The sequence below is a fragment of the Pseudophryne corroboree genome, chromosome 4 (assembly GCF_028390025.1).
Source record: "Pseudophryne corroboree isolate aPseCor3 chromosome 4, aPseCor3.hap2, whole genome shotgun sequence".
Classification (NCBI taxonomy): domain Eukaryota; kingdom Metazoa; phylum Chordata; class Amphibia; order Anura; family Myobatrachidae; genus Pseudophryne; species Pseudophryne corroboree.
Window position 1 is genome coordinate 460932620 of NC_086447.1, and position 26771 is coordinate 460959390.

Sequence of the window (26771 nt, forward strand, 5' to 3'; positions counted from 1 at the left end):
CCTTTTTTATATTACAGGTTGAGTATCCCATATCCAAATATTTCCGAAAAACGGACTTTTGAGTGAGATAGTGAAACCTTTGTTTTTTGATGGCTCAATGTACACAAACTTTGTTTAATACACAAAGTTATTATACATATTGTATTAAATGACCTTCAGGCTGTGTGTATTAGGTGTATATGAAACATAAATGAATTGTGTGAATGTACACACACTTTGTTTAATGCACAAAGTTATAAAAAATATTGGCTAAAATCACCTTCAGGCTGTGTGTATAAGGTGTATATGAATCATAAATGCATTCTGTGCTTAGATATAGGTAACATCACATCTCATTATGGTATGCAATTATTCCAAAATACGGAAAAATCCCATATCCAAAATACCTCTGGTCCCAAGCATTTTGGATAAGGGATACTCAACCTGTATTACAGTTACTTGCGATCCATAGTTAAACAGAAATTATATGTCCCACAATGTTATGGACATTAAACTTATTACATATTCCATAATTATATGATGTTTTGCAGAGCCTTAACCCGTGTGTTATCATTACAAATGTGCCTCTCTGTGACGCTTAAGACAAAGTATAATGGCTCCTAATTTTCCCAAGTGTCTCTAAACCAAACCCTGGACAGCAGTGAATCTAATGTTCCAGCTGCAGAAAGGCATCTCACTAGCATGCACTCTTTTGTTGGTGCTACTTGCATTTCTATCAATAACTTTAAGGGCATGTCTCAAAGTTTCATTTTTGGGAAAAAAAAGGTTTCCTACAGTATATGATACAATGCAAGTGTTCTCCCCAGAAAATTCTGCCAGCCAGGTGGCATTAGGAAGCAACCAGGTGGGGGCAGTGCAATACATTACAATAATGAAAAATGCTGAAATCCTTAAATTGATCTGAGCAAAAGATTCATTTTTTTATTTTTATTTTTTAAATAATTCAGACTCCCACAAATACTGCTCATTTGGTGTCTGTACATAAATACAAAATTGTGTTCAACAATGCATGCTGAGACACCGTGCACGTCTGCACTCTTCTTTTACCTTTTCTGCAATGTTCCTGCTATCAAAACTGCACCCTAAATCTTAAAGATGGTGGAGAGATTTCGGTTTCTGTGCCTGTCACAATAACGTAAGTGCAGCACACAGGGCCGGTGCAAGGTCTCTCTGCATCCTAGGCAAATCTTCAGCCCAGCACCCCCCTAACCTGCAAACCCCACCACCACGATCACCACCTACCGAAGGGTAGATGCAGGTGGGCTGGGGTGAATTGCATCATTAAACATATACAGAGAAAAGGGACAACACTCAAGGACTTATAAAGTGATAAAGTATATCTTTACATATATATATATATATATATATATATATATATATATATATATATATATATATAAAAGTAAAAAAAACAGTTGTGATTTTGTGCACAACCTACTTTCACTTAAAAAGCGCTATAGTGCCGTCTATTCTTTATATACCGTATAATACTGTATATGGGGTCTGCTGGGGATATTTAATTGGGGTTGGATATGGGATGCCGCTGGTCAGAATACAGACAGCAGCATGCTGACTACTACAATCAGCATGCTGACTACTACAATATCAACATCTTAAAATTAAATTAACCTTACCCTTAACCCTAACCTTACCTCAATGCAGCCTAACTGTAACCCTCCACGGCATGCTAAAATTCAGGATGTCAGCTGTCAGGATTCCGGTATCATATATTTGTATTCTCCGTATTGTGTTCCATCTGCCTATCTGTAAGTTCATTACTGAACCACATACAGAGTCATCCTTAAGTTTTTTGCTGGATGAATACAGTGGTGCCCTTCAGTGGCTGGCGCCCCTAGGCAGCCGCCTAAAGCTGCCTAATGGTAGAGCCGGCCCTGGCAGCACAACTTTGCCGTCAGACCTTTGAAGCAGGATAGTGCCAGGTATCATGAAAAAAAAAAAAAACAGATGGAGCACCCATAAAAGTCTCCCTGGGGAGAACAATGAATGCTGTACCTACTAGACTCAGGCCCTTCCCTGGCAGTCATTCTGAAGTAGGTATGGTATTCCTATAGTCAATGCCACACAGTTGCACTAGAATTGGTCTCAGCAAATATTTCTAATTTTCTTTCTTACATTTCAATACCTTGCTTTCCAATGCTTAAGAAAAACGGTCATGGGAGAGATTTATCAAACCTTCGAAAGAGGACAAGTTAAAATATTGTCCATAACAACCAGACTCAAGCTATCATTTATCACAACATTCTATAAAATAGCTAGAATCCATTTGGTTGCCATGAGCAACATCTCCACTGATATTTAGAAGTTTTAATAAATCTCCCTGTAAAAATAGGATTTTAAATACCTACCGGTAAATCCTTTTCTCGTAGTCCATAAGGGATATTGGGGACATGTTAGTACGATGGGTATAGACGGGGTGTCCAAAGGAGCCAGTGCACTTTAAATTTCCTCCAATGGGTGTGCTGGCTCCTCCCCTCTATGCCGCCTCCCACAGGCAGTTATAGGTAAAACAGTGCCCGAAGGAGAAATGACATACTTGAGAGAAGGAACATAAAAAGAGAAGTGTGGTGAGATTTATACACCAGCACACCATAACATAAGCGGGCCAGCAACAGCTGGCAACAGAAAACAGCAATGGCTGAACAGGTAACACCTAACAGAGAACCTGAAGTCACCACACAGAGGCGGGCGCCCAATATCCCTTATGGACTACGAGAAAAGGATTTACCGGTAGGTATTAAAATTCTATTTTCATTAGCATCCATAAGGGATATTGGGGATACATTAGTACGATGGGGATGTCCCAAAGCTTCCAGAATGGGCAGGAACATGCAGAGAAATCTGCAGCACCGCCTGCCCAAACTGGGTATCCTCTTTGGCCAGGGCATCAAACTTGTAGAACTTCACAAAGGTGTTCTTCCCCGACCAGGTAGCGACTCTGCATAGTTGCAAGGCCGAGACTCCATGGGCAGCCACCCAGGAAGAGCCCACCGATCTAGTAGAGTGGGCCTTTAGAGACTTAGGAACAGGTAAGGCTGCGGACACATAGGCCTGTTGGATAGTAAGTCGAATCCAACGAGCAATGGACTGCTTTGAAGCAGGGCAACCCTTCTGCGCATCATAGAGCACGAACAAGGAATCAGTCTTTCTGATCAGAACTGTACGCTTGACATAGATCTTCAAGGCACGCACAGCATCCAATGCCTCCGGTGGAGCAGCAGAGTCAGAATAGGACGGAACTACAATAGATTGATTCAGATGAAATGCGGAAACAACCTTTGGCAGGAACTGCTGTCTAGTCCAGAGCTCCGCTCTGTCCTCGTAAAAGACCAAATACGGACTTTTATACGATAAGGCCCCCAATTCTGAGACACGTCCAGCAGAAGCCAGGGCCAGTAACATCACAATCTTCCACGTGAGGTACTTGTCTTCTATCGTCATCAGAGGTTCAAACCAGGAGGACTGTAGAAATCGTAATACCACATCCAAATCCAAGGAGCCGTAGGCGGCACAAACGAAGGCTGGATGTGAAGCACCCCTTGCAAGAAGGTCTGAACTTCAGGCAGTATAGCCAACTTCTTTTGGAAGATTGAAAGAGCTGAAATTTGAACCTTAATGGATCCCAGACATAAGCCTTGATCCACTCCAGCCTGCTGGAAACAAAGAAATCTTCCAAAGTGAAAATCGGCAGAAGGATATGTGCGTTCCTCGCACCAGGAGACACATCGCCACCAGATATTATGATAGTGTTTTGACGTTACAGGTTTTCTGGCTTGCACCATAGTGGCAATGACATTTTTGGAAAGTCCCTTGTGAGCTAGGATGTTCTGCTCAACTTCCATGCCGTCAAACGAAGCCGCCGTAAGTCCGGGTAGATGAACTGTCCTTGCTGAAGAAAATCTCTTCTGAGTGGTAGAGGCCAAGGATATTCAACGGACATGTCCAGAAGATCTGCGTACCACGTTCTACAGGGCAAGCAGAATTGCTTATACTCCTTGATGCCAGATCCTCTTGAGTTCCATGCATATCATCATGGTAAAATACACCTCGTCACAATCTTTCATCTACTGCATCCTACTACAGATATCGCAAGAAACACATAAATGTGATAAAGAAAATAAAAATAAATATAAACATACTCCACATATATCCACCACTCTCCCTCCCATCTCTCTCTTCAATCTGATCTTATTATTCATCCTCCATTCATACTATCTATCTATTTTCCAAAAAACAATTACTCCACATGACTTTCTTTTTTTGGTTTACAATACTGCTTTACATCAGTTTCCTTTTATTGATAAACCCCATCATCTCAACAATTGCAATCCCTAATTTAACCCCTCACGATACACTGCACTCACCATTAAATCATTAATACCATTCACAACAAATGGTTAACAATCACAGACATACAGACACATATCCACGGACAACTGCTTGATTGACAGATTACTCCTCCAATGACTAAGGAGTCTGCATTCCCATGACAGCCAATTACAGACACATAGACACAGATTGACAAATCAACTCATTGACAGATGACTCCACCAATGACAGACGGAGTAGAACTCACATACAGCCAATCAACACATACAGGGATGTTTAAAAGCATCCAAGGACTTATGGCAGGTAATCCTTGACAAAGGCATTATTGCTGAAACGCGTTGGACACTGCAACACAATTATTTACCACACTTTACAGCTCTCTCCCCCGGCTGGAGAACGAGGACTGCCCGAGAGATCCCGCACCACGTGACGCATCACATGACGCGGCTACCAGGAAGTGACCAACAGTACCCTAAGCAGGCGAGTGCAGCGGCTGCTGCACCGCACGGTGTTCGAGACACCACGGACTGGTAGACAACAGCACTGGAGGATACAGGCACGGAAGCTGAGCCGGCACAGGCGCGCTGAAAGCACCCCCGGCGGTAAGTAAAAGAACCAAGCCCGTAACCTGTTTTCCTCATAGTGGTGCACATAGACATCAGCAATACAAGGGTCAGACTAGCGGGACGCCGCAACAGTCTCATACCACACGAACACTGATAAACTATTATACTCATACTAAATACATAGGTCATATCCACCTATGGTAAAGGTGCCCTAACAGGAACACCTGACATTCACCCATCAGGGGTCAATCCAGATCAGGATATACCGTTTAGGAGGGTATACTGTACAAAGGGCGGTCTGCATGTCACACCCGATAGAGACTTATTTACCCACAAATAAATATCAGATCTCAAATCAGTACAAACATAGTCCTCATTTCTTTAATCATTTCACACACAGTCATTGACTAAATCAATATTCCTCCCCCCCTCCCCCCTCCTCTCAGCCTTCAAATCTTCACACACATCCTCACATCCGAGTGCGCTGACCATATCCAATTCAGATCCTCTTGAGCACCTTTGGGATCAACGGAATCAGAGGAAATATGTAGACCAGCTGGTAAGGCCAAGGCGACATCAGTGCATCCATTGCGCATGCCTGAGGGTCTCTGGTTCACGAGCAATAGGAGTAAAGTTTCTTGTTGAGACGAGACGCCATCATGTCGATCTGGGGGCAACCCCACCGGTCGATGATCTGTTGAAACACTTCAGGATGTAGGCCCCACTCCCCTGGGTGGAGATTGTGGCGACTCAGGAAGTCCGCTTCCCAATTGTCCACTCCCGGAATGAAGATTGCAGACAGTGCTAGTGCATTCCTTTCCGCCCAGAGGAGTATTCTTGATACTTCTCGCATGCAGGCCCTGCTTTTTGTCCCTCCTTGTCGATTGATGTACGCCACAGCCATGGCGTTGCCCGACTGTACCTGGATTGCTTGATGCCGAAGCAGAAGGGAGGAGGGAATCAGGGAATTGTAGATAGCGCTAAGTTCCAATAAGTTGATCGGAAATGGGGCCTCTTGGGCAGACCACCCGTCCTGGAACTGCACCCCTTGGGTGACAGCCCCCCATCCTCTCAGCGACTCATCTGTCGTGAGGAGAATAAAATCCTGAATTCCGAAGCGTCGACCTTCCTGGAGATTGGCAGACTGCAGCCACCACAGAAGTGAAATCCTGGCCCAGGGCGATAGTTGAATCATCCGGTGCATCTGAAGATGGGAACCGGACCACTTGAAAGGGTCTGGCATGGAACGGTCCATACTGGATGGCCTCGAACGAGGCTACCATCTTTCCCAACAATCTTATGCAAAGATGAATGGAAACTCGAGTCGGTCAGAGAACCATGTGAACCATTTCCTGGAGAGTTCTCACTTTGTCCTCTGGGAGGAACACTTTCTGCGCTATATTATCCAGTAGCAATCCCAGAAACAGGAGCCGCTGAGATGGCTCCAGGTGGGACCTTTCTAAATTGAGGATCCACCTGTGGTGTGACAGAAGGTGTATAGTGTGATCTATATGGAGCAGTAGTAGCTCCCTGGAACTCACTTTTATCAGGAGATCGTCCAGGTAAGGGACCACGTTGACCCCCTGGACCCTGAGTTGGAACGTAATTTCCGCCATCACCTTCGTGAACACCCTCGGAGCCAAGGTGTAATGCCTGTAACTGGTAGTGATTGTTCAGCAGGGCGAACCTCATATGGATATGGAGGTAGGCGTCCTCGATATCCAGGGACACTAGGAATTCCTGACGTTCCAGGCCTGCGATCACTGCTCTCAAGGATTCCATCTTGAATTTGAAAACCTTTAGGTAAGGATTCAAGGACTTCAGATTCCAAATTGGCCTCACAGACCCATCTGGTTTTGAAACAACGACCAGACTGGAGTAGTAACCTTGTCCTTGCTGTTGCAGGGGTACTGGAACAATGACTTGGGACTGGACCAACTTGGTGATGGCCTGTAGTAGCGTAACATGCATATTTTCCAAAGCTGGTAAGCTTGATTTGAAAAATCGTTGGGTAGGAGCACCGTCGAACTCCAGCTTGTATCCCTGAGAAATAAGGTCCCTTACCCAGGCGTCCTGGCAGGAACTTTCCCAGATGTGGCTGTAGTGACGTAACCGGGCTCCCACCTTGAGATACTCCCGTGGTGGGCGGGCACCGTCATGCTGAGGTATTTGCGGAAGCTGAACTGGTGACGTTTTTGAGAGCCGGCAACGGCTGGTTTCTTAGGTTTACCCCTGGTGCCTCTAGCTGCATTTGGTGTACCTCTGGCCCTAAATCGAAATCTGGTGGACCGAAAGGACCGAGTAGACGGTCCCGGGTAGGTACGTCTAGCAGTCGGAGCCCCCGAGAGAAGAAACGCGGAAATCCCAGCAGTAGCTTTGGAGATCCATGTGTCCAATTTGCCTCCGAAGAGCCATTCACCTGTAAAGGGAAGAGATTCCCCATTGCGTTTGGAGTCAGCGTCTGCAATCCACTGGCGCAACCAAATGGCTTTGCATGCTGACACAGCTATAGCAGTGGTTCTAGCATTAATATTGCCAATCTCTTAAAGGGAGTCACAGAGGACTCTTGCCGTGTCCTGAATTTGTTTTAGGAAAGTCACCGTAGTAACTAGGGTCATGTCACCAGAGAGACCATCCTGAATTTGAGTAGCCCAGGAGTGAATTGCATGTGTCATTTAGCAACTTGCAATGACCGGTCTTTGAGATACACCTGCAGCAATGTACATAGATTTCAGAGTGGCCTCAATTTTCCTATCCCTCGGGTCCTTTACCATAAAGGAGCTCGGAGCCGGGAGTACCATCTTCTTAGAAATGCGAGAGACTGAGACGTCTACAGCCGGAGATTCTTCCCAGAACGTTCTACCCTCAGGGGTAAAGGGAAATGTTTGCAAAAACCGTTTTGATGCCTGATATTTCTTATCTGGATTCTTCTAGGCTAGCTTAAATAAATAATCTAATTCTTTAGAATCAGGAAATGTGACAGTCAGTTTGTCTTAAGGGAGGAAAAACGACTGCTGACTTGCAGCGTCCTCTATGGGGAGCTTTAGCACATCCCTTATAGCTAAAATGAGGGGTTCAATACCCTGTGTAGGAGTGGAATCCCCACCTAAGGGATCCACACCGTCCCCATCATCCTGTATATCATCATCATCAGAATATGATAGAAGTGCAGGTAAAGCAACGTTTTTGCGCACCTGTATTAGACAGGGGGGATGGGGGATATCATCCCTGGCAGCTAGATCTCTGTTTTGCAGTGAGCTGAGATGACATATCAGACATCATAGTTTTTATAGCGCCCAGCCAGGTGGGCTCGTGACTCTCCCCCACATTGTGCTCAGCATTTTGTGAGGACTGACTACACTGCTCACATGATATGGAACCAGATGAAAGAGGGGAGAATCTAGCATTACATACACTGCATAACTTTTGTTTTACCATAATGAAAACACACAATACACATACAACACAAACTGATTACAATGCAAGCCTGCCCTATTGCATGTGAGAGGAGATGCAGAGGAAGAGAGGACACCAGCCCACCCAACGCTGCAGAGCCCCAGTGAGGCTGTCAGCGTTTTTACATATCAGTGAAAACTGCTTATACAATGTAATTCCCTCAGAGGAATAATATCTGTGCACAATTAGCATCTCTCCCCCTAATCAATCCCCTGTACCAGTGATCCAGCGTGTGACAGTCTGGAGGAGCTGTGTGAGGCTGCTGCTGCTTATGCAGAGGAAGGCGCCAAAATGCAGCTGAGCCCGCTCTGATGTAGCTCCGGCCTCCGTAATGGCGTTGGAGCTACCTATATATATTTATAATGGCCCTGTCTCCTAACCATGCTGTAGCCTCACATGAATGTTTAGTACAGCCATCACTAGCCAGTCTCATGCAGGGCCTATAGCGGGTCCCCCCAGGAGGGACCCGTATGCCTCACCCGCGCTTCTGCCACACCAAGAACCGGGGGACCCCCCTAGCGGGGTCCCCGGTGTGTACTCACCACCGACAATCACCTTCAGGCAGTATTAGGCGTGTGCGGCGTGCTGCGGTTGCAACAGCCAAGGCGCAGTGCCCCGCTGAACAACCAACCCCTCAGGACAGTGGTCCGGCAGCAGGAAAGCTGCTCTGCACCTTGGTGCAGGTATGCTGTTGCCCAAACAGCATACCGAAATAAACAAAAGTTTAAAATAAAATGAAGAAAAACTCTGGAGCTAGCAGAGTGTGCATCCTCTCCTGAGGGCACTTTTTTCTAATCCGCCTGTGGGTCGGGGCATAGAGGGGAGGAGCCAGCACACCCAGTGGAAGAAAGTTAAAGTGCACTGGCTCCTTTGGACCCCGTCTAAACCCATCGTACTAATGTGTCCCCAATATCCCTTATGGATGCTAAAGAAATGTCTATTTACAAAGCATGAAGAGTATCTTTAAAATGACAAGCTAGCAGCAATTTCTCACGCTTTGGCAGTAATAGGTTTATGCTTCAAAGCCAATGTAATGATAATGATGTCCATTCCTTGACAAAGTTCTTCCCCCTTTCACCCAACCATCTTTGAAGTACCTACAGTAATGTATTACTAGCTTGCTTATTCTGGTAGTTCTTGTCTGACCTGGTGAATTTGGTCTCCTTCCTGGCTACTGCTTTTATGGTTTCCTAGTACAATAAAATATTTTGTGGTAGTGGCACATGGGGGCATTACGCTTGCTAATGAACACGCACCATAGTAACTATAGTGTTCACGCTAGGCTGTTTTAGCAGGGCAGGGCAAAATCCGCCCTGCCCTTTCTGCGGCGCCCTGCTAAAACAGCCGCCCGCTTCGTGCCCTCCCAGCGTGTAAAGATGCCGTGCGCATGCGCACACGGCATCCATTCAAGCTGTGGAAGAGCGCTTGGGGGAAGTCCAGCACGCACGCCCGCAACAGTGACGCAGATGGCTGCCCACACCCCCTGTAATAATGTCTGTGGGCCGCACCGCCCACTTCAATGACGTTAAATGACCACACCACCTATTTTGCATGGTCAGGTGCGCGCATATGCCCCCCGCAGTCTGGCGCCTGCCCGATTCCTAGAGTGAACACTATAACTAGCACACAGTAGGCACTGTAAATAGATTTCATGGCATACATCATAGTTATACTCTTAAAGATATGTGAAATTAAACAATCCGGAATGACAGAAACTGACAAATGGAAAAAATATGCGGCGGGATGTTATGGAGTTCATATGCCTTACCATACCCTGTAAGGGATTGTCCCTTTAAAAAAAACCTCAGATCATCCGGAAACCCGCATCTCCAGCGGTTTCGGCCTCCATTACATCCCGCCGATGGTGTACTATTAAGAGTTTAAATATACCAATGAACGACAGATGCAAGTATGCTGATCTGTGAAATACTGCTCATCTAGGAGATGACAGACAACAAGTACTGGAATAATAAGATTTTACTTACCGGTAAATCTATTTCTCGTAGTCCGTAGTGGATGCTGGGGACTCCGTAAGGACCATGAGGAATAGACGGGCTCCGCAGGAGACATGGGCACTTTAAGAAAGAATTTAGATTCTGGTGTGCTCTGGCTCCTCCCTCTATGTCCCTCCTCCAGACCTCAGTTAGAGAAACTGTGCCCGGAAGAGCCGACAGTACAAGGAAAGGATTTTGGAAATCCAGGGCAAGACTCATACCAGCCACACCAATCACACCGTATAACTTGTGATAAACTTACCCAGTTAACAGTATGAACAACAACAGAGCATCAGATCAACCCTGATGCAACTATAACATAACCCTTATTTAAGCAATAACTATATACAAGCATTGCAGAAGTCCGCACTTGGGACGGGCGCCCGGCATCCACTACGGACTACGAGAAATAGATTTACCGGTAAGTAAAATCTTATATTCTCTAACGTCCTAGTGGATGCTGGGGACTCCGCAAGGACCATGGGGATTATACCAAAGCTCCCAAACGGGCGGGAGAGTGCGGATGACTCTGCAGCACCGATTGAGCAAACACAAGGTCCTCCTCAGCCAGGGTATCAAACTTGTAGAACTTTGCAAAGGTGTTTGAACCTGACCAAGTAGCTCGGCAAAGCTGTAATGCCGAGGCCCCTCGGGCAGCCGCCCAAGAAGAGCCCACCTTCCTTGTGGAATGGGCCTTAACTGATTTAGGCAGCGGCAATCCAGCCGCAGAATGAGCCTGCTGAATCGTGTTACAGATCCAGCGAGCAATAGTTTGCTTTGCAGCAGGCGCCCCAAGCTTGTTGGAAGCATACAGGATAAACAAAGATTCCGTTTTCCTGACCCTAGCCGTTCTGGCTACATAAACCTTCAAAGCCCTGACTACATCAAGTAACTCGGAATCCTCCAAGTCAGTAGTAGCCACAGGCACCACAATAGGTTGGTTTATATGAAAGGATGAAACCACTTTCGGCAGAAATTGTGGGCGGGTTCGCAATTCTGCTCTATCCGCATGGAAAACCAGATAAGGGCTTTTATGTGACAAAGCCGCCAATTCTGACACACGCCTAGCCGAAGCCAAGGCTAGTAGCATGACCACCTTCCATGTGAGATATTTCAATTCCACCGTTTTGAGTGGTTCAAACCAGTGTGATTTCAGGAAACTCAACACCACGTTAAGATCCCAAGGTGCCACTGGAGGCACAAAAGGGGGCTGAATATGCAGCACTCCCTTTACAAACGTCTGAACTTCAGGCAGAGAAGCCAGTTCTTTTTGAAAGAAAATGGATAGGGCCGAAATCTGGACCTTAATGGAACCCAATTTTAGGCCCAAAGTCACCCCCGACTGTAGGAAGTGAAGGAAACGGCCCAGCTGGGATTCCTCCATAGGGGCATTCCTGGCCTCACACCAAGCAACATATTTTCGCCATATACGGTGATAATGATGAGCCGTCACGTTCTTCCTAGCCTTTATCAACGTAGGAATGCCCTCATCCGGAATGCCTTTTTCTGCTAGGATCCGGCGTTCAACCGCCATGCAGTCAAACGCAGGCGCGGTAAGTCTTGGAACAGACAGGGCCCCTGTTGCAACAAGTCCTGTCTTAGAGGCAGAGGCCATGGGTCCTCTGTGAACATTTCTTGCAGATCTGGATAGCAAGTCCTTCTTGGCCAATCCGGAACAATGAGTATTGTTCTCACTCCTCTTTTTCTTATGATTCTCAGCACCTTGAGTATGAGAGGAAGAGGAGGAAATACATAGACCGACTGGAACACCCACGGCGTCACCAGTGCGTCCACAGCTATCGCATGAGGGTCTCTTGACCTGGCGCAATACCTCTGTAGCTTTTTGTTGAGGCGGGATGCCATCATGTCCACCTGTGACAGTTCCCACCGACTTGCAACCTGCGTGAAGACTTCTTGATGAAGTCCCCACTCTCCCGGGTGGAGGTCGTGCCTGCTGAGGAAGTCTGCTTCCCAGTTGTCCACTCCCGGAATGAACACTGCTGACAGTGCGCTGACGTGATTCTCCGCCCAGCGAAGACTTCTGGTGGCTTCTACCATCGCCACCCTGCTCCTTGTGCCGCCGTGGCGGTTTACATGAGCCACTGCGGTGATGTTGACTGACTGAATCAGAACTGGTTGGTCGCGAAGTAGGGACTCCGCTTGACGTAGGGCGTTGTATATGGCCCTTAGTCCCAGGATGTTGACGTGAAGGCAAGTCTCCTGACTTGACCACAGACCTTAGAAATTTCTTCCCTGTGTGACTGCCCCCCACCCTCGGAGGCTTGCATCCGTGGTCACCAGGACCCAAGTCCTGAATGCCGAATCTGCGACCCTCGAGAAGGTGAGCACTCTGCAGCCACCACAGGAGAGACACCCTGGCCCTGGGGGATAGGGTGATTAGCCGATGCATCTGAAGATGTGATCTGGACCATTTGTCCAGTAGATCCCATTGAAAGGTCCTCGCATGGAACCTGCCGAAGGGAATGGCCTCGTATGATGCCACCATCTTTCCCAGGACTCGCGTGCAGTGATGCACCGACGCCTGTTTTGGTTTTAATAGGTTTCTGACCAGTGTCATGAGTGTCCGAGCCTTCTCCATCGGGAGATAAACCCTCTTCTGGTCTGTGTCCAGAATCATGCCCAGGAAAGGCAGACGAGTCGTAGGAATCAACTGCGATTTTGGAATATTTAGAATCCAGCCGTGTTGTTGTAACACTTCCAGAGAGCGTGCTACGCTGATCAGCAACTGCTCTCTTGACCTCGCTTTTATGAGGAGATCGTCCAAGTATGGGATAATTGTGACCCCTTGCTTCCGCAGGAGTACCATCATCTCCGCCATTACCTTGGTAAATATTCTCGGTGCCGTGGAGAGACCAAACGGCAACGTCTGAAATTGGTAATGACAATCCTGTACCACAAATCTGAGGTACGCCTGATGATGTGGATAAATGGGGACATGAAGGTATGCATCCTTTATGTCCAGAGACACTATAAAATCCCCCCCTTCCAGGCTTGCGATGACCGCTCTGAGCGATTCCATCTTGAACTTGAACCCTTTCAGGTATATGTTCAGGGATTTTAAATTCAATATGGGTCTGACCGAACCGTCCGGTTTCGGTACCACAAACATGGTCGGATAATAACCCTTTCCTTGTTGAAGGAGGGGAACCTTGACCACCACCTGTTGAAGATACAATTTGTGAATTGCAGTTAACACTATTTCCCTCTCTAAAGGGGAAGCTGGCAGGGCCGATTTGAGGTATCGGTGAGGGGGCATCTCTTCGAATTCCAGCTTGTATCCCTGAGACACAATCTCTATTGCCCAGGTATCCAACTGGGAGTGAACCCACTTGTGGCTGAAATTTCGGAGACGCGCCCCCACCGGGCCTAGCTCCGCCTGTGGAGCCCCAGCGTCATGCGGTGGATTTAGTGGAAGCCGGGGAGGACTTCTGTTCCTGGGAACTAGCTGCGTTGTGCAGCTTCCTTCCTCTGCCCCTGCCTCTGGCAAGAAAGGATGCACCTCGGACTTTCTTGCCTTTTTGTGATCGAAAGGACTGCATTTGGTAATACGGTGCTTTCTTAGGTTGTGAGGAAACATGGCAAAAAATTTGACTTTCCAGCAGTAGCTGTGGAGACCAGGTCCAAGAGACCCTCCCCAAACAATTCCTCATGTGCTTTTTTGAGTCGGCATCACCTGTCCATTGCAGAGTCCACAGGACCCTTCTGGCAGAAATCGACATAGCATTTATTCTAGAACCCAGTAGACTAATGTCTCTTTGAGCATCTCTCATATATAGGACAGCGTCTTTAATATGCCCCAGGGTCATTAATATAGTATCCTTGTCTAAGGTATCAAGTTCCTCAGACAGGGTGTCCGTCCATGCTGCTACAGCACTACACACCCAGGCCGACGCGATCGCTGGCCTCAGTAAGGTACCTGAATGTGTATAAATGGACTTCAGGGTACACTCTTGCTTTCTATCCGCAGCATCTTTGAGGGTGGCCGTATCCTGTGACGGCAGGGCTACCCTCTTGGATAAGCGTGTTAAAGCTTTGTCCACCCTAGGGGAGGGTTCCCAGCGTAACCTGTCTGTTGGCGGGAAAGGATATGCCATAAGCATCCGTTTGAAAATCTGCAGTTTTTTATCTGGAGATTCCCAAGCCTTTTCACATCACTCATTTAGCTCATGTGAAGGGGGAAAGGTCACCACCTGCCTTTTTCCCCCATACATATGAACCCTCTTGTCAGGGACTGGGGTTTCCTCTGTGATGTGCAACACATCCTTAATTGCTATAATCATATAACAGATGGATTTAGCCAATTTAGGCTGTAACTTTGCATCATCGTAATCGACACTGGAGTCAGAATCCATGTCGGTATCTGTGTCAACAATTTGGGATAGTGGGCGCTTCTGAGACCCTGACGGCCTCTGCGACATAGGATCAGGCACGGGCTGAGACCCTGACTGTCCTAAGGCTTCAGCTTTATCCAACCTTTTATGCAAGGAATTAACATTATCATTTAAAACCTTCCACATATCTATCCAATCAGGTGTCGGCGCAGTCGGCGGAGACACCACATTCATTTGCTCCCGCTCTGTTTCCACATAGCCTTCCTCGTCAAACATGTCGACACAAGCGTACCGACACACCACACACACACAGGGAATGCTCTTTTTGAAGACAGTTCCCCCACAAGGCCCTTTCGAGAGACAGAGAGAGAGTATGCCAGCACACACCCCAGCGCTATATAACCCAGGAATAACACAGTAACTTAATGTTAACCCAGTAGCCGCTGTTATGATTTTTGTCCTCAATTATGTGCCCCCCCCCCCCTCTCTTTTTACCCTCTTCTACCGTGTATCTGCAGGGGAGAGCCTGGGGAGCTTCCTCTCAGCGGAGCTGTGGAGAAACAATGGCGCTGGTGAGTGCTGAGGAAGAAGCCCCTCCCCCTCAGCGGCGGGCTTCTGTCCCGCTTTAATGTACAATATTTTGGCGGGGGCTCATACATATATACAGTGCCCAACTGTATATATGCATAACTTTTGCCAAGAGGTCCTAATTGCTGCCCAGGGCGCCCCCCCCCCCCTGCGCCCTGCACCCTTACAGTGACCGGAGTATGTGGGTGTGTGTGGGAGCAATCGCGCACAGCTGCAGTGCTGTGCGCTACCTCAGTGAAGACTGGAGTCTTCTGCCGCCGATTTCGAAGTCTTCTTGCTTCTTATGCTCACCCGGCTTCTGTCTTCCAGCTCTGCGAGGGGGACGACGAGGGTGAGATCCTGTGTACGATCCCTCTGGAGCTAATGGTTTCCAGTAGCCTAAGAAACAGGACCTATCTGCAGAGAGTAGGTTTGCTTCTCTCCCCTTAGTCCCACGATGCAGGGAGTCTGTTGCCAGCAGAGCTCCCTGAAAATAAAAAACCTAACAAAATACTTTCTTACAGCAAGCTCAGGAGAGCTCACTGAACAGCACCCAGCTCGTCCGGGCACAGATTCAAACTGAGGTCTGGAGGAGGGACATAGAGGGAGGAGCCAGAGCACACCAGAATCTAAATTCTTTCTTAAAGTGCCCATGTCTCCTGCGGAGCCCGTCTATTCCCCATGGTCCTTACGGAGTCCCCAGCATCCACTAGGACGTTAGAGAAAATTGGATAAGCAAGCATAACGAGCAAAACACTGCAGTTGGCAATGTAAAAATGTATAAAAAGGGTGCTGGGAAAGGAAACAAATAAAGGGCTGGGGAACCCTATTAATTGACACTACAGAGAAAGTAATCCATAGGTTACCTCAGACGATGGGTCTGTCGAATCAACATAAACTTCTTTTAGCAGTGATAAGAGCTTCTCATCCTTGTTGTGAATTTTATCCTGGATGTCAGGATGCTCTAACAAATGATGAGAACATAAAAAGAAATTAAAGCAGAATATTTCAGTTTTCATTGGTAAACACATTATTTCCTGGCGTAATACATCTTATGCTACAGGGCTCAACAAATCCCAGAGGGCACGTCACCATGGCCCCCTAGATTTTGCTGTCTGGCTATCAGATTATGCAGGGAGGATGGAAGCACAGCCTCTTCAGCCCTAGCAGAGATTTGGATATTGCGGCGGACAATTCATGCACATGAGTGCATGTGCTGAGCGTCTGTCCCGACCTGCGCTGACTGTTGTGCCTGCCCATCCCAGCCTACGCGGTCTGCTGTCTCCAAACTCCAGCTGCATAGAGCTCTATGATAACAAAATCTATGCGTGGCTGAGGAGTGCGGTTTCAGAAGTGGTAGTGATGTGGCCACTGGGCAGGGGGGATTGTTTATGGATGCTGCGGATGGGTGGTTTGCCTGGGAATACCACCTTAGTTGGATTGCTGTGGGGGTGGTTTGCCTGGGTGGTGGGGAGCCCTCCTACCACCTGTCATAGACAAAAGTCTCTCATGAATCCCAGGTATCTAGTTAGGGTCCCGGTTATCCAGTTAGTATTTTCCTCACTCTTCTCCAAACCACTAACTATAGTGTACATTTTTCAAATGCTATCACACTATGTTGATGTCATTTTTTCTGCATGTAAATTCCTATATAAATGAGTGGATTTCAGATATGCCTAAAAGCCAAGTGGGGCTCTAGTAAGCATAATACCACACCTGAATAGTATACTTTCCTTTAATTTGTGGTGGAAGCCTCAGGAAAACACAACTTTTTTTTAAAGACACAATGGGTGTGAGTTCTTTCATTAAGATCCATGCACTACGTATGTATAGATTCTATATTTTGTAGCAATGCTAGTTACCTGATGTCTTGTAATGATACATTTGTATCCGGGAGTCTATAACTCCTGAGTGTGATTTCATTATACCACCACTGTTAAGGTTTACTTTCGTGTCTGCATCACCGTCTTATCATACACTCTCATTATAAACACTTAAGTGGTGGACCCTTATAATTGACCACAGTGTCTATTGATGTTCATTACACATTCATAAATAAAGTTATTTTAAACAGATTATTGCCTCCGGGAACAATGTCCCTGTGCTGCTGCCCTTAATGGGTGACTATTTGATGAATTATATGTATTAGGGCCTCTCTTTGCCTTAAGCTCCTCTTGTTCCTATCTGACAAGGGGATGATCCACAGATTATTAGGGCTAATTCAACTTGCCTCTACATTAGGGGTGGGCAAAATACGGCCCGCGGGCCGGATGCGGCCCGCAAACCGATCCTACCCGGCCCACTGCTTCCCCCCAGTGCGCAATGACAAGCGGCCCGACAGGCTGAGCTGCTTGTCATTGCTCTGCAGTACCTACAAGCCGCCGGCGCCTGTCTCCCCTGCTGCTGCTGCTGCACGCACGGCGCCTGTCTCCCCTGCTGCTGCTGCACGGCGCCTGTCACACTTATCTTCTTGCCTTGTAGCCTCCCCCTCCCGCCTCCAGTGACAACGGCAGTGTTCATGGTCAGCCAAAAAGGGGGTGGAGCTATGCGAGGACGAGGGGCGGGGCTACACGGACCTCAGGGGGCGGAGCTACACGGGACAAGAGCAACTGCTACAGATCCATCCTTCCTGCCACTGCCAGCCAGATAAGTTAATGGAAAAAGTGAATAAGAGAAAGAAAGTGTATTTGTGTGTGTGTGTGTATATATATGTGAGAGTGTGTGTGTGTGTGTATATGTTTGTGTGTGCAGGCAGTGGCATCAGACTGTTTTTAGGTTAGGGGGGAGATCTTTAACGCTCGCTGTACCACCCCTAACTCCCCCCCCCCGTGTTCTGTCACTGACTTAACCCCACATGTTCTGTCACCGCGTCACACCCCCGTGTTCTGTCACCGCGTCACACCCCCGCGTTCTGTCACCGCGTCACACCCCCCGTGTTCTGTCACCGCGTCACACCCTGCATGTTCTGTCACCGCGTCACCCTCAGTGTTCTGTCACTGACTTAACCCCACATGTTCTGTCACCGCGTCACACCCCCGTGTTCTGTCACCGCGTCACACCCCCGTGTTCTGTCACCGCGTCACACCCCCGTGTTCTGTCACCGCGTCACACCCTTGTGTTCTGTCACTGTGTCACACCCCGCATGTTCTGTCACCATGTCACCCTCAGTGTTCTGTCACTGACTTAACCCCACATGTTCTGTCACCGTGTCACCCCCGTGTTCTGTCACCGCGTCACCCCCCCCGTGTTGTCACCGCGTCATCACCCCGTGTTGTCACCGCGTCACACCCCCCGTGTTGTGTCACCGCGTCACCCCCCCCGTGTTGTGTCACCGCGTCACCCCCCCCGTGTTGTGTCACCGCGTCACACCCCCCGTGTTGTGTCACCGTGTCACACCCCCCGTGTTCTGTCACCGTGTCACACCCCCCGTGTTCTGTCACTGTTTCACACCCCCCGTGTTCTGTCACTGTGTCACACCCCGCATGTTCTGTCACTGACTCAACTCCACATGTTGTGTCACCCCCCGTGTTCTGTCACCGCGTCACACCACCTGTGTTCTGTCACACCTTTCCCCAGGGGCCATAAGACACTGGATAATTTGCTTGCTGTGCAATGATTATCCCAAATAAAATGTTAATGTGTAAAAGGGGGCTCTACCTTCCGTACTGTGTAAAAGAGAGCTCTACCTGCCGTAATGTGTAAAAGAGGACTTTACCTGGCGTAATGTGTGACAGGGGCTCTACCTGGCGTAATGTGTGTAAGTGGCGCTACTGTGTGGCATAATTTGAATAATGGAGACTATTGTGCAGCCTAATATGTATCTATTTTATTTTTTGGCCACACCCCTTCCCTATGAAGCCACGTCCCTATATTTTTGGCATGTGGGGAAGCTGCTATTTTGTGTGCGGCCCTCGGATACTGACAGGAAAGTGTCAAGTGGCCCTTCAGCTGAAATAATTGCCCACCCCTGCTCTACATACTATGTGTGTATTAAATTGATGTCTTTAATGCTATATTCTGTATGGCAAGCTACAGTGTTTAAAATTTCTATATCGACACCAGTCACACACGATATATTGCTAGATTTATAGGGGCACATTCATCATCCAACTTGTATTCACTTGATGGTATTGGGACAGTTATTTATTCAATGTAATATTACACACATATTTTTCACAGTGATGACACAGTGGGGGAGATTCAAATGTTTGAAAAGTCGGTTGGGTGTCTGTTTTTTCCTGTCTATTAGATAGGAAAAAACAGACTCCCAACTGACTTTTCAAACGTTTGAATCTCCCCCAGTGTGTTTAAACTGTGAGATTACTTCTATAGTGCAATTCCCATATCACAGTATCACCGGGACCTTGATGTGTCCCTTCTTTGCAGTGCTGCTCGCACACTAATAACCGTGTCTCGGGGCCCCCACGTTATGATTTAACACACTGTAACCCTGGAGCGGCATTAATCTCAGCTCTCTCCCGCCGCGTGTGTCAGCGGAAAGCCGCTGACTGCGGGTCTCGTGTGAGACCACCCGCGTGATTTGGTATGCCGAGTAGCGGCCGCCTCCAGCGGTGTGTACTAGCAATGGCACCCGCAGCAGCTGTGGCTTCTATTTACAATATAGACAAACAGTACAACTAAACAGTGGCTAAGCTAGGTAATAGATCGGACACATGGTGTGTGCATCCGATCTCCTTAACAGTGGTGGTATAATGAAATCACACTCAGGCGTTCTAGACTCCTGGATACAAATGTATCATTACAAGACATCAGATAACTAGCATTGCTACAAAATATAGAAACATTGTTTAAAGATACTGGAGACAGTGAAGAAAGACAACTACAGTGGCCAAGCTTTTTAATTCACTTTATTTCATTTTTCACGTTTTATTTTCACATGCACCATATTTCGGTTTTGTTTTAATGATTTCAATAAAAAAAAGTTATATTTTAGAATTTGTGGTCATCTATCACAAAGATATTTGACTTTAAGAAAGTATACCAGTCTGTGTGTGCCCACTATAGGGAATTCTTGTACAGAGGATGACCAAGCTCCTGGATCTGTTTATGGGCCAAATAATCCACCATTTTCCTGGATTTATGGTCAAGTACATTGTCGTGATGGAGAAGGGCACTACGAGTGCAAGTTCTTGGACGGAACCTGGAAATGGCTTCCAGAACTTGCTGCAGGCATTGCTTTGCGTACCGGTCCCTAATGATGGTGCACTGCTCCATGAGTGGTTTGGCAGTTACAGGACCAGTTTTGGCTACAAAAACATCCACAATTTTCTTAGCCTCACTGCGCTCATGTCAGAAATGATGTGGCAGCGCACCTCCAAATGAGGTCTACTGGGCCAACGGTTGGTCTCGGTAGTCGAAACTGTAGATCCAGGATTCATCGCCATGGATGATCTCCCAAAGTTTGAGCGACCGTCATCAAATCTGGCCAGCATGATGCAGCACCAAGTCACCAGAGCCTCCTTCTGCTCTGAGTCAGCTGATCATGCACCCAGTGTGCAGAAACCTTGCTGAAGCCAAGCTTTTCATGGAGTATCAAGCAGATGGATCCCTATTAGATGCCTATATCCTTATTTAACCAAGTTATGCTCACCATGACATCCACCTCAGCTATGGTCCGCACGGAAACAAACTTGTCCTCGGTGGAGGCGAACACAGGCCGGCCGCATCGCTCATCATATTCCGGGGACCGTCCCTCGCGCCAAAATTCTGCAAACCATTTAAACAGTGGTTTGGTACGGTGCTTCTTCTCCAATTGCAGCCTGCAGGCGGTTAAAACTCTCCTGCTGTCACAGACCACTCTTGTAGTCATAGAAGATCATGGCTCTCCAGTAGCCTTTGTCAGAGATTACAGTTAACAGCCAGATTGTGTCAACTCTACCTATACACTGCACATCAGGCAACTTTTTGCACATCATAAATTTGGCTAACAAAGAAAAGCACAAATACTGCTAAATATAATCTAAAAATATAAAGAATGTATGTTCCTATCCTCAAAGTTATATAACAAAATATGACATTAGTGAAAATAAACCAGCAATGAATGTATACATACAGGAGAGAAAACGGTGTCCGCTGTCCTAGGAAGACACGGTGTCATGAATCGCATTACAACAAACCATACCACGCAATATTGTGATTTGTGACATATGCCATGATGAATGGATTCACTGCAAATCACCTCACCACAGCCCACACTTCATTGTAGAAGGGGATGTAATGCAGGAGAGTTGTGTGCAGAGCAGGGAGAACTCAACACTCTCATCTGAACCTCTCGACGCCATTCCTGTTTGCAGCCAGATGGAGCGGGGAGTGAGGTGAGACAGCTCCAGAGAAACCACATGACCAGCAGGGAGGAGCAGATCATGAAGGCTGGCAGCAGGGTGTCGAAGTCGAAAAATATCATGATGCATATGCCTTGTACTAACCCCTCATGCACACGCGCGCTGCTTGTGCACCCACTCCCCCGTACGTGCACATACCCGCTAGTTGCGTAGGGGACGCTACAGCATCTCGTGCGCATGAGATGTGTATTTACGGCGGAGTTTGTGAGCGTCTAGCATGCGACTCGATCGTAGCATATTTAACCCATATAGTGTGTTTTATAGCTAATATTCCCCTAGACAATGTCAGCGAGTATGTTTAGTTTAAACGGTTCCTGGACAGAGAGATTCCTCTTTGCATGATAGGAAGGGTCAGATAAAGGTATCCAGCTGTAGGATATTTTAAGGGTAACATTTCGGTGTTGGTTAGGAAAGGATCGCTCGCTCCTGCGTATAGTTATGTGCAAAAGTAGTTTATGAACATATATTGTATTTGCTGTAAATTACACATGCGGCGGGACTCCTGAGGATACCTCCCACCTGAGCAGTTGGGGAAAGACAGCCCACCTGTTCAAATCCACCTATGACCTTTGTTATAATGTGGAGACACATTCCTGTGTCCAATGAACAATGAGATTATAGGGACCATTGTATTGTGAATGTATGTTGTGTATATAAAGACCACCATTGCCTGGCCAGACACTCACTCTCTCTGAAGGCTTTCTCTCTGAATGCTGAGGGCTGGATCCAGGACGCGCTTGCGAATCATCCCCACGTATGTATATTTCTCTGTAGCCATTTTGTTATCCATTCTGTTCGCCATTTGTTCACTCTTGTTTGTTATTGTTCATATTATTCTCTGTTATTGTGTTAGATTTTGATGTTAGTTTGTAGTGTATAACGTGTATTGTGTTTTTCACCTTTTCTCTAAACCATCCACGGCAGTGTTAGAACCGCTGTGGTTTTTAAATCAAAACCAGGTCTTGTGTTTTCACTCCTTACTAAGGGTTTTCTTAGCGTCTCAATCGCTCAAACAGCATACACATAGTTAAGGTTTTTAAGCGTTACATCATTGTAGTATTTGACTACTAAGGTTTACAGTATAAGCATATTCTTACTGTGTGTTATTAATAAGGTTTACTGCGTATCATTCTGTGAGCGTCTGCGCCGCTCATGTCTCACTCTCACGGCGCAGCGTCCGCTACGCCAATAGCGTAGCAGTACGGTACTCAGTACGCCTATAGCATGCTTGGTACGAAGCGTGAAACCTTGAGCGTATGCATCGCTCGTGCATCGCGCCCACAGCTTAGCGTCTGTTACGCTAAGTGCGTACCCCTACGGTACTCAGTACGCAAATAGCGTACTTAGTCCGTAATAGTAAATAGCTTATGTTTAAAGGTAATATTTGACATTATCAAGGGGATCGAGGCACCAAGTAAAGTACAGACAGCCCCCACCCCAGCCTACATTCACTGTGCCTGCCCACCCACTTCGATGGCACTCACATTAGGCAAGCAGGACCGCGGATACAGCGTCCACCCCACTGGTCACCACATGGCAGCCTGCAGACCTGGGCAATGTATACAGAATTATGCCGATCCCCACCAGCCCTGCCGCACAATGTGTCCCTTAAATGCAGACACAAGAGCCTGGCTGATGGGTTGGGGAATGGGACCTGCAGTGGGTAATGAGCAGGGGCCTGCTAGTGGTAGGAAGTGGTATATAATGGGAGGCATTAGGACTGGAAGGGTGGGAGGAGAAAATAGGGAGGAGTCAGGATTCATTTTGAAACCGAACCCCCTATAAGAAACGTCTAGACCCGCCCCTGATAGAACCTGGCCGAAATTTTGATTTAAAAGACTGTGCATAAAGTGTCATACATCATTACTAACACAAATCCCTTATGCACTGTATTTTTAGAATTTATTTTTTTATGGTGACGGACTATAAATAATTTGTATAAAAGTTGACTAATTCAGAGGGAACATTTGTCTGTAGGCCAACTGTTGCCATTTAGAATGAGCAGCTGTGCGTTTGCATGGTCTAGACCAGTAGCGGATCTTGCCACGGGCAAGCAGGACTTTTGCCCGGGGCGCCGCCATCCGGAGGGTGCCGCACCGTGGCAAGATCCGCCACTGCTGCCCGCTGTGTCCCCCGTCCGCCTCCGCTGCCCGGCCCGCTGTGTCCCCGCCTCCTGTGAAGGGAACTAGACGCTACGCGTCTAGTTTCTCTTCGTGGAGAGGACCTTTTGCTGTGCGGTGCGCGATGACGTCATCGCGCACCGCTCAGCATTCAAGCGGCGCTAGTAATGTACAGGGGGCGTAACTGACCACGCCCCCTGTATTCGGCCACGCCCCGTTTCCTGCCCGGGGGCGCAGAGCGGCCTTGAACCGGCCCTGGTCTAGACCAGTGGTTCTCAAACTCGGTCCTCAGGACCCCACACAGTGCATGTTTTGCAGGTAACCCAGCAAGTGCACAGGTGTATTAATTACTCACTGACACATTTTAAAAGGTCTGCAGGTGGAGCTAATTATGTCACTTGTAATTCTGTGAGGAGACCTGTAAAACCTGCACCGTGTGGGGTCCTGAGGACCGAGATTGAGAACCTGGTATATCATACCCACTTGTACTATGACTCAAAGTTTTAAAAACAAACTATTTATTCAGATGGGCAACACTGAGAGCGTGGCCACACAGAGAAACACCTCTATGTGACGGTGACCTCCAACCACAGGACTACAGCTCCCAGCACGCACAGCTACCGGATGCTGCTACCGGCTGCTGGAACGCATGTGCTCGGAGCATGAACCGCTGCTGCGCTGTGCGTCCTCCTACTGTTTGTCCCTGGGAGCGCCAGAGGTCACACAAGCGGCAGCACACCCTCCTGCGGGTGATCCCCGGTCACCCCTGGGGTGTGTGTGACTCGGCGCAGGAGTGTGGACACTCACGTGAGATGACCGCCTGTAGCGTCTTGTTTGCGGCCGGGTACATAGGCGCCGGGCTGGGCTTCTCCCTCTCCAAGATCCGCTGCGCTCTGTTCTCCACATTAAAGTTCCTCACAGCGCGGACAAGTTTAGATCCCATGTCTGGTGCCCTCGCTTCCCTCTGCAACCCAATACATGCCGGGGAGGAGGGAGGGGGCAGCTGTCATCCAGAGGAGGGAAATGGGAATGACAGCTTCCTGTGCAACAGTGCAACCACTCCGGCTGCTCCTCCTGTACTCACATAGGCTGTGTCATGTTATCTTCGCTACCTACTCACATAATCATAATCGCACAGCCCTCCTCCTCTGTCTGCTGTCATTGCGTGCTGCTGCTGGGGTAGCTTGTACATGGCAATACAATTAGAGATATAACCGAAATGTTCCTGTATAACAAGTGACATAACATTACAGCAGTCACCCTCACCTCCCAACATGACCCTCTCCAAGAGGGACAGAATGCTCTGCTCCTGGACTTCCCTCTTATCTTATGATTGCCAGCACCTGTAGTGAAACACCTTTCTTATCCATTAACCCAGAGGTTCTCAAACTCGGTCCTCGGGGGCACACACAGTGCATGTTTTGCAGGTCTCCTCACAGAATCGCAAGTGAAATAATTAGCTCCACCTGTGGACCTTTTAAAATGTGTCAGTGAGTAATTAATACACCTGTGCACCTGCTGGGTTACCTGCAAAACATGCACTGTGTGTGCCCCCGAGGACCGAGTTTGAGAACCTCTGCATTAACCCATAGGTTCTCAAACTCGGTCCTCAGGAGCCCACACAGTGCATGTTTTGCAGGTAACCCAGCAGGGGCACAGGTGTATTAATTACTCACTGACACATTTTAAAAGGCCCACAGGTGCAGCTTATTATTTCACTTGTGATTCTGTGATGAGACCTGCAAAACATGCACCGTGTGGGCTCCTGAGGACCGAGTTTGAGAACCTATGCATTAACCTGTCCAACACAGGTGCCGGCAATCATAGATTAAGAGGGCAGTCCAGAAGCAGAGCATTCTGTCCCTCCTGGAGAGGATCAAGTTGGGAGGTATGTCTCACGCTTTAGCTGTGTACCCACTTGTCCAATCCTTAGGAGGTCAGACTCCAAGTGAGATTGTTTATTTAAACTGTCCTACTGCAGACCATTGCAGATTCTACATCCACTCCATGCATTCACACTTACAGGTTGAGTATCCCTTATCCAAAATGCTTGGGACCAGAGGTATTTTGGATATCGGATTTTTCCGTATTTTGGATTAATTGCATATCATAATGAGATCATGGAGAAGGGACCTAAATATAAGCACATAATGCATTTATGTTTCATATACACCTTATATACATAGCCTGAAGGTCATTTTAGACAATATTTTTTATAACTTTGTGCATTAAACAAAGTGTGTCTACATTCACACAATTCATTTATGTTTCATATACACCTTATACACACAGTCTGAAGGTCATTTAATACAATATTTGTAATAAGTTTGTGTATTAAACAAAGTTTGTGTACATTGAGCCATCAAAAAACAAAGGTTTCACTATCTCACTCTCACTCAAAAAAGTCTGTATTTCGGAATATTTGGATATGGGATACTCAACCTGTACCTGATTTTTCAGCAGACCTCCAATCTGTATCTGCTGGAAGCACAATTAGATAATGTGGTGGGGGAGGGAAGGAATAGGTTTAAGTTCAGAACATGGTGGGGCCCCCTGATGTTAGCATATCTAACCTGCTTCAGAACTCCGTAAACTTGTTTAATTTAGCACTTAAAACTTGATAAAACACTTGGGAGGAAATTCAATTGCTGGCAGGAAATAAAAAAAAAAACTTAGCAGCACAGGGTTTTGCTATTCAGTTAGAGGACTGAGAGTGGGATGCAGTGATTTCTATAGAAATCCACGTTTCTTTTTCTCACACTTCCAGAGCAAGTCTGAATTTACCTGGGACTTGCTCTGGAACCCTGTGGCTCCACCCCACCCCACCCCATGTAGTGTCATCTCCGAAGAAGGCAGAAGTACATCTCCCGGCAGCTCCATCGCCAGTGGAAAGATAGAGGGGAGACCACCTGAGAGGTGAGTATACATATATATATACGTTATGGTAAGAACTTAACAATGGGATATGATGAAGCGACAGCGGATTTGTACCGGTCAAAGCTTTTCC

At 47.4% G+C, this 26771-nt stretch overlaps 1 protein-coding gene across 1 annotated transcript in view; it reads right to left on the reverse strand.

The window, feature by feature from the left end:
• The window catches only part of NDUFAF4 (NADH:ubiquinone oxidoreductase complex assembly factor 4), a 50435-nt gene extending 25592 nt beyond the window's left edge, over positions 1 to 24843 (reverse strand). The window contains exons 1-2 of the mRNA XM_063917016.1: positions 24572 to 24843; positions 16149 to 16246 (exon numbers count right to left, since the gene is read on the reverse strand). Coding sequence (XP_063773086.1) covers positions 16149 to 16246; positions 24572 to 24707 — 234 coding nt within the window. The 5' untranslated portion in view covers positions 24708 to 24843. The remainder of the gene's footprint in view (positions 1 to 16148; positions 16247 to 24571) is intronic.
• Between the last annotated feature and the right edge of the window lie 1928 nt (positions 24844 to 26771).